At 32.0% G+C, this 8850-nt stretch overlaps 1 protein-coding gene across 1 annotated transcript; it reads left to right on the forward strand.

The window, feature by feature from the left end:
- Window positions 1-1017: 1017 nt before the first annotated feature.
- LOC134691277 (uncharacterized) lies at window positions 1018-8347 on the forward strand. Its single transcript, XM_063551709.1, has 2 exons — window positions 1018-1072; window positions 7319-8347. Exon 2 carries the CDS (start codon window positions 7425-7427, stop codon window positions 8310-8312), a length of 888 nt encoding a protein of 295 aa, XP_063407779.1. The 5' UTR covers window positions 1018-1072; window positions 7319-7424; the 3' UTR covers window positions 8313-8347.
- Window positions 8348-8850: the final 503 nt, after the last annotated feature.

The following is an 8850-nucleotide window of genomic DNA, read 5'->3' on the forward strand; positions in this document are numbered from 1 at the left end:
CCTAATTGAAAATTATCGTTCAAATCGTTTTTACTCAGTATATTTATCCATTCATGAATTTATGCTTGATAAAGAGTAAAATTTCTACCCTCCTGGCCATATTCATGACTTTTCAAATGATTTCTTATTATCAATGGCCATGATGGCAATCATTAAGATGTTATACATTTACATCATTTTCAATTGTTCTCCTCTTATATTTAATCCGTTTCACTCAGTTTTAGTTTGTAACCCGGATTTGTTTTTTTTCTATCGATTTATGAATTTCGAACAGCGATATAATACTGTTGCCTTTATTTATCCATTTGAATGCCTTTAAAAAAAATGCCCATTGACCCACATTTTTCTTTTTATCAATCTTTTACGTGTATAATTATAAGACATTTGTAAAAGTCATATAAAATCTTTTGTTATTCTATAATAGTCTTAAAAAAATTATACTTATCGTGTAAACACTATGAAAAATTTCAATGGCGAATATATCGAAAACAAACTTTTAAAGACAATTGACCTATATTTAATTTTTGCTCTTTTGGTTCCTTTAGTTATCCCCTATCAATATATCCTAGTGCTATGAAAGGTTGTTATTTTGAAACTGCGTAATGAACTTCCTTAATTTCGAGGATAGAGCCATTCACGATAACCCTGCAAATGTGCTCCCCAGGACAATTGCTTTCACAGTAGTTATATTATCGACAATCAAAGCAAATCTCTTAATCATTGTAACATAGATAGATTTAAACAGTTGCAGCAGCTTGCTTATGCACAATGAACAATTTTTTCATTGTTAAACTATTATATATAAAAGTTGTATATATTAATAGATACACACAGCTATTTTCGTCGATTTGTTGTATAGTTTTTGAAATCTTAGATCTAGAGGTTAAATAATTCTTCTTGATCTCATCAGAATATTTGATGAATTTTCCGTTTGGATAACTACATATATTCATGACGCAATCTTTCAACATATTAAGCTATATTGCCAAGCCACACATGTGACAAATTCAATGTATAATAATTTTCACTATCTTTAAAAATAACCACAAGCCATCAGAACAGTTTTAATAAGGTAGGTAAAAATATTTAAAATAATGTTAAAGTATTTACTCATTGGTATCCCCATACATTTGTACTCCTGTCGAAACAATATATTGAGTATAACGTAAAATATTTTTTGTTCATTCTTTAATATGTTTTCATAAAGCGACAACAGATCCGTTAACGCTTTTATGCATTATAAAACTGCGACAAAAAGTGTTCTTCATATTGTTTATTATAAAGCTATATAAGATCAATCTCAAATCAGATACAGGGAACTTCAGTAATAAAGACTCACAACTGCAACAAGTGTATTACGATATTTCTCAACTCGAGACAGTTTTTTTTTATATTTAAAGCGCGAGGCGTGCCGAGCTTTTTGAATAATTAAAGGTTAATTGTTGAGAGTGGAGAAATATTGTAATACACTTGTTTCAGTGGTGGAATCTGTTTCTCTTATGATTTTTATCCTTCCTTTTAAAAGATTTGAGGAAAGTTGTGTAATTTCGATGTGACGTCATCAGGCATGGTCGCCTTTTTTCATGACGTCACAATAAGAAATTTCAGAAGAAATCAAAGAAAATTAAACGTCACAATTTAATTTCAACCAATCATTTGCCGAGATCAGATTTTTCACTAGTGATGAGAAATATATTTCTCACACTGGTCAGGAAATGTGAAAATAGCACAAAAATGTGAGAAAAGCATTCACATACAGCTGGTATCATGATATTGAAAATTGCTGTTACTATATTTTTTAAAGGATCCTACTAGAAATGATGAATCAGTAAAGAAAGCTCGATACATTGGTCATATTTTTGTTCCTTTATGTTGTTTAACCCTTCAATATTTTAAAAAGTTCGGGATTTTCAAATGCGTTAGGATAGATCATCACGGAAGACACAGTTATTGTCAAAACGCGCATTTGCTGCAGAAATAATTAGTACCACATCCATATAGGTTTCAATATACCATTATTCTACACCCTGTATAAAAAACCCAATCATAACTATTTAGCATAGGTTTTGTATTGTGAACTCTTGCACCTTTTGCATACTGTTTCCGTTTTCCGTTTAATTGTGATATTATTTATCTACCTGAATATTATCCGTATAACGAAATCGAGAATATTCGAATAAGATGTATTGTTTTAAAGTACATGTAATACACAAGAATATAATCGATATTCATTGAAAGAAACAAAGAACAAAATCAAGATTTTAATAAACAAATTTAATGTTATCATTTTTCTTTTGAAAAACGTGAAAATAGGATTTTTCATATGCATCTATTTTAAAACATTAAGAGAAAATTCAACTATGTTAGGGGAAACTGAAGGTGCTTGTCAAAAGATTAAAATCTAAACATACGCTTCCTGAATTCCATAACAAAACTTGTTATTTATGTTTCTATAACTACTAGTAACTCATATAACCCTCGAGGTTACAAACCTACATAATATACATATATTTATGTACGTTGTACGTGGCGGTAGAATATAATCTAATGATAATTCTATTAATGTAACAATAGAATTGTAACCGCTTTTATGAACCTGAATGTATTTAATTTCGGTGGACTCGATTTGAAATTATCGATAAGGGCGTTGACCATTTGCATATACACAAGTATATTGACTTTTTGAAGGTGCAATGAAGCCGTTTTTTGAATCTACATTCATCATAAACACTCATTCCATTGATTGAAAACCGTTTGAATACTTGAATAAATCAAATATAAAAAAAAAGAAGATGTGGTATGACTGCCTATGTGACAACTGTCCACAAGAGACCAAAATAACACAGACATTAACAACTATAAGTCACCGTACGGCCTTCAACAAAAGCTACTTAATCGAAATGGGTATTTCAAGAATCAATATATTCAATAACAGGTCAACTTTGTTTAAGGGAGTTGAAACATGACAACCGGGTTAATGAAATTTAGTTAATAGATTGATAAACATAATAAATTCATAGTGAATTTTCTGTTCATAAGTGTCCAGAATATACCTTTATATAATAATAAATAATAACAATATTCAAGTGTCACATACTTGCCAACAAATTATTATACAGATTAAATAATATACATTGCACAATTACGAAAAAAGATAAACACCCAGCCTACATGGGCTTCTGAGACACTTAATATACAACTATATAAACAAGTCTAAATTGAAAACTACGTTCAAACCTATGATGGCGTTGGATAAAAACCGCAATTTGTATACGTGTGCATGTAAAACAAATTTCGTTGTAGAAGGGTCTAAATACAGCACAAACAACATGTTACTAAAGACCAAAAAAAGTGAAAAAGTATATCTGAACAAAACGCATTTGACTAACAGGTCGAACAACTGATGTTCTTAAACCCTGCTGACTGCTATTGGCGATTGCCAAATGAATTGATCACACGATGTAACAAAATGGATCTTAATATTAATTCAATACTAAACAGAAAAACAATTAACTTGCGGCAAAGATATTAAACTACAAACATGAGGTGCACAAAAAAAATGTACACCAGATCCGGATTTCGACAATAAATGTCTCTTCAGTGATGTTAGGGATCGAAACGGTATTTAGAAGGCCATATAATTGACCTAAATTAAGGATATACTCTTGAATTTAAAGAGTCAAAATAGGATGAACGGATCACATAAACCGGAGGGAAAGTATGATACAAGCCCAAACGAAAAAAATATAAACAAGTCTAAATTGACTACTTTCAAAACTATGATTGCGTTGGTTAAAAACCGCAATATATATATATATGTATATACAACTCGTCTAAACATCAACCCAACAATGCTAGATCTGATAATTTGCTTTCGCAATTTTTGGTTCTTCTCTCGCCGAGATTCGAACCCATGCTACTGTGATATCGTGACACCAAATCGCCTGCAATGCAGCCGTCCCGCTACACCACACGACCACCTGGGCTCTACAAAAATTGAGCTTTCGCTGGCCGTATGTTACCTTTCCTCGTCAGTTTTAATCTAGCGGCGTACTACAGTACATGATATATAAGGCATGAAGATGTTATTGTTACAGATCAGCTAAATTATCTATAGTAAAGGATCCTACAAATTAATGTAAGATGCAGTCACAGAAAATAATTATATTCAAGTACGTCTGAGTCAGTGACAACTCTACAACAGATGTATCCATCGGATCGCCATCAATGATGGTGATACATGGCTGTGTACATAATGTATATACAACTCGTCTCAACATCAACCCAACAATGTTAGATCTGTAAATTTGCTTTCGCAAATTTTTGGTTCTTCCCTTGCCGGGATTCGAACCCATGCTACTGTGATATCGTGACACCAATCGCCTGCACTGCAGCCGTCCCGCTACACCACACGACCACCTGGGCTCTACAAAAATAGAGCTTTCGCTGGCCGTATGTTACCTTTCCTCGTCAGTTTTAATCTAGCGGCGTACTACAGTACATGATATATAAGGCATGACGATGTTATTGTTACAGATCAGCTAAATTATCTATAGTAAAGGATCTTACAAATTAATGTAAGATACAGTCATATACAATTATTTGACAACTATTTAACAAATATGAATTGTAAAACATAGAAGAATGTCAAAAATGTTTAAAATTATCCGATTTTTTTCACATAATAAAACAAATTACCTTCACTTACTAAAATAACCATCTTTTCTGAATTCTTTTACTTTTATGCAAATCTTCCTTCCGCTGTGTAATTCCTGGCCTTAAGAACCATGATTATTTGGTACGTGTTTGATTACATATGTCAAAGAGTCAGTATGGCAAAAGATTGAGTACCTATCATAAGCACTTGACATCAACTTAACTTTAGGTCCTTTTTTTTCCCTATACACTTGTGTATTTACATATAAGCCTTTGAGGGTTTTCTTTTGCACCGGCTTTGATCATGCTGTAATCTAGTTTTTTTTCGGCTTATTGTTTTAGAAAGTCGCCTTTATATATGTATATTTCTTTTTTCAACCATGGAAATAAACTCATCATAGATACCAGTGTTAACTATATTTACACCAGACGCGCGTTTCGTCTACACAAGACTTATCTGTGACGCTCGAATCCAAAAAACGTTCGATGATTTAATGAAATTACAACAGTATTTAAAAACCGAGATTCAATATTCAAGATATATTTATTAAATATGTGTGTGTAATTTGTGGAAATAGAGGAATCGGCATGCTATGTTATAATTATTTTGCCCCATTTGTTGAGTTTTATTGTAATTTGCGATTCTCCTCGTGCATGTTCTTGATAACATTTAGCGAATGTTCACAATTTTATATTGTTCCTCCGTTGATGTACATACAGTAATTTCATTGAAATGGAGATAGTTTTGTATTAGAAATCAATGCTATTTACCCCTTAGTTGTACCATTATATCCTGATTGTACATGTATAATATCATAATGTATTCATTTTCAATCAAAGAATGATTGATGACCTATCGAAATATAATATAATAACACTCTGGTTTTATGAATGCCTTAAATGAGGATAATAGTTATCAAAGGTACCAGGATTATAATTTAGTACGCCAGACGCGCGTTTCGACTACATAAGACTCATCAGTGACGCTCATATCGAAATAGTTATGAACCAAACAAATACAAAGTTGAAGAGCATTGAGGATCCAAAATTCCAAAAAGTTGTGCCAAATACGGCTAAGGTAATCTATGCCTGGGATAAGAAATCCTTAATTTTTCGAAAAATTCAAAGTTTTTGTATACAGGAAATTTATAAAAATGACCACATAATTGATATTCATGTCAACACCGAAGTGCTGACTACTGGGCTGGTGATACCCTCGGGGACGAAACGTCCACCAGCAGAGGCATTGACCCAGTGGTGTAAATAGTTATCAAAGGTACCAGGATTATAATTTAGTACGCCAGACGCGCGTTTCGTCTACATAAGACTCATCAGTGACGCTCATATCGAAATAGTTATAAACCAAACAAATACAAAGTTGAAGAGCATTTAGGATCCAAAATTCCAAAAAGTTGTGCCAAATACGGCTAAGGTAATCTATGCCTGGGAAAAGAAATCCTTAGTTTTTCGAAAAATTCAAAGTTTTGTATACAGGAAATTTATAAAAATGACCACATATTTGATATTCATGTCAACACCGAAGTGCTGACTACTGGGCTGGTGTATAGGCACATGTATAATATCACATTAAAAGTATAATAATCTATATATAATTATTTTAAAAAATCGTTATATTTTTAATATGGCTTCTTACTAAAGACAGGCATTTTTTTTTGTGTCTTGTATATAGATGTTTTAACTTTCAGTATCTGATAAAGTTAGACATAATTTTACGAGTCTTTGGTAGACGAAACGCGCGTATATACAAAATTTAATCCTGATATTTATGATGATTTTATATACAACATTGTACAATGATCAATGAATGGGGCAATCTAAAACTATAAAATGTATAAAGAAAACATGTGATTCATTTGTGTATGCAAATTTTTGGAAATTTCACTTCTCATGGTATTATTCATATTTTATAAATCTATTTATGTATATTTAGCTTTTATCGTGACTTTATAATAATTGAAAGTCCTTTAAAACTTTAAATTACTTTAGTGTAAAAATAAAATAAAAAAAGAAGTTAACCTGAAGATACAATGTCAACGTTTATTTGTTCCGCTTAATCGATGATCTAATAAAGGCAACAGTAGTATACCGCTGTTCAAAACTCATAAATCCTGGACAAAAAACAAAATCGGGGTAACAAACTAAAACCGAGGGAAACGCATTAAATATAAGAGTAGAACAACGACACAACACCGAAACGCAACACACACAGAAACGGACCAAGCAACAGACAAAACACCACGAGCATAACAAATATAACATCAAAACCAAATACATGAATTTGGGATAGACAAGTACCGTGCCACGTCTTATCTCAATATCTCAAAAATAAGAGAAAACACAAACGACTCAACGTTAAAATGCAACATACACAGAAACGAACAATATTAATACAATGTTAAGTTCAATCTAATGCACTTAGTTAAAAAAGAAAACAAATGCTGCTGTTTTTAGACAGTATGCAATACAGATGTATTTGTATTAATAACATATTGGAATGTCAAAGCAACAGCTATATATACCAACATAACGTTTTATTTAGACAAAAGCCCTTCTTAATTACTCTACCTGAATTTGTATTGATAACTATTAATCAACCTAATAATTTTACATGGTTTTAATTCTGATTTAATTTTTGTTTTAGGAAACAATAATTTTTACGAAGACAACATCTACTTAGTATCCCACATGAAGTTATCTGTAATGAAATATCTAAACAACAAAATATCTGTTATCCAATAAAGTTAGAAATGATTGAGCAAGAGGTGAGTGACAATACAGGAAGCAACACCAAGAAGTCATTTAGACCTATAAGAAATTTGTTTTTTAAGTTTTGTTTTGTTATTGGATGTGCCTTTCTTCTAGTTTGTTATTTTAGTTATCTCAAACCTGAAAAGTTTCAATTACCAAGTGTTCTGTTTTATGAAAAAGTTCAAATACCACGTGTTATATGGATGTTTTGGGATAAAGGTTGGGAAAAAGCACCAAACCTACAACGCGCTTGCTTGAACTCATGGATGGAATTTAATCCAGATTATAAAATTGTTGCAATGGACATGAAACAAGCTGAAACTGTAATCAACCGTAAAAATCATTACACGGATGAAGCTTGGAATACGGCCATTATTCAAGCAAAGTCTGATATTATCCGAATTGAACTTCTTGCACTTTATGGAGGAATTTGGGCTGATGCAACTGTCCGCTGCAATGATCCACTAGCATCATGGATTGATAGTGTAATTGAACCGACTGGCTTTTTTGTGTATGAAAGAAGGGACTCCGCAGTTCCTCAAAACGCGAGACCACATATCTCAAGCTGGTTCATAGCAACTACGAATTCATCTTATATTATATCTAAGTGGAGAAATCAGGTTCGGAAAATGTGGTCTACTAAACCGTATCCACCTGAGGTCTATGGATATTTTTGGGCACATCGTATATTCCGGGACCTAACTCGTATTGATCAAGAATTCTATAATCAGTACAAAAATATGCCATTAATGGATGCAGCAGGACCTCATTGCTTTGCAAACATTAAATCTTACATGAATAAAATGAAAACGAGTCAATGTAAAAGTCGATATAAAAGTTTTTACAATTATTTAAATATTTTTTTTATCAAAATATTCGCAAAATAATGAATTAAAAAGAAAACAATTTATGGGCATAAAAGCGGGACGAAAGATACCAGAAGGACAGTCAAACTCCTAAATCGAAAATAAACTGACGACGCCTGGCTAAAAATGAAAGAAGACAAACAGACAAACAACAGAACACATGACATATAAGACTAATATAGGAGTGTTCGACCTTGGCCTTGGTTTTTAAATCACCACTCTATATAATAACAAACTACTGGATATAATATAGCGCCTTATTCAATTACTGTGGATTCATTTATTTTCGTGGGTACCAATTTTCGTGGTTTTAGGAAAATTTACATATTCGTGGATATTCAATTTCGATGTTTTGGCAAAGTCTACACTCATTCCTTTCGAAAATTTGTTATTCGTTGAACATTTGAATTCGTGGTTCTCCTGTACCAACGAAATCCACGAAAATTGGTATCCAACGAATATTAATGAATCCACAGTATATTCGTGTGTTATTGATACTTATGGACGGCTCACTGTTTTAACAACAAAAAATCGGTTTATCTTACATATATATTGAACA

Source organism: Mytilus trossulus, chromosome 11, assembly GCF_036588685.1.
Source record: "Mytilus trossulus isolate FHL-02 chromosome 11, PNRI_Mtr1.1.1.hap1, whole genome shotgun sequence".
Classification (NCBI taxonomy): Eukaryota; Metazoa; Mollusca; class Bivalvia; order Mytilida; family Mytilidae; genus Mytilus; species Mytilus trossulus.

Bases quoted from the DNA above. Each gene is read 5' to 3' on its own strand.
- LOC134691277 (XM_063551709.1), top strand. From the start codon at position 7,425: ATGATTGAGCAAGAGGTGAGTGACAATACAGGAAGCAACACCAAGAAG.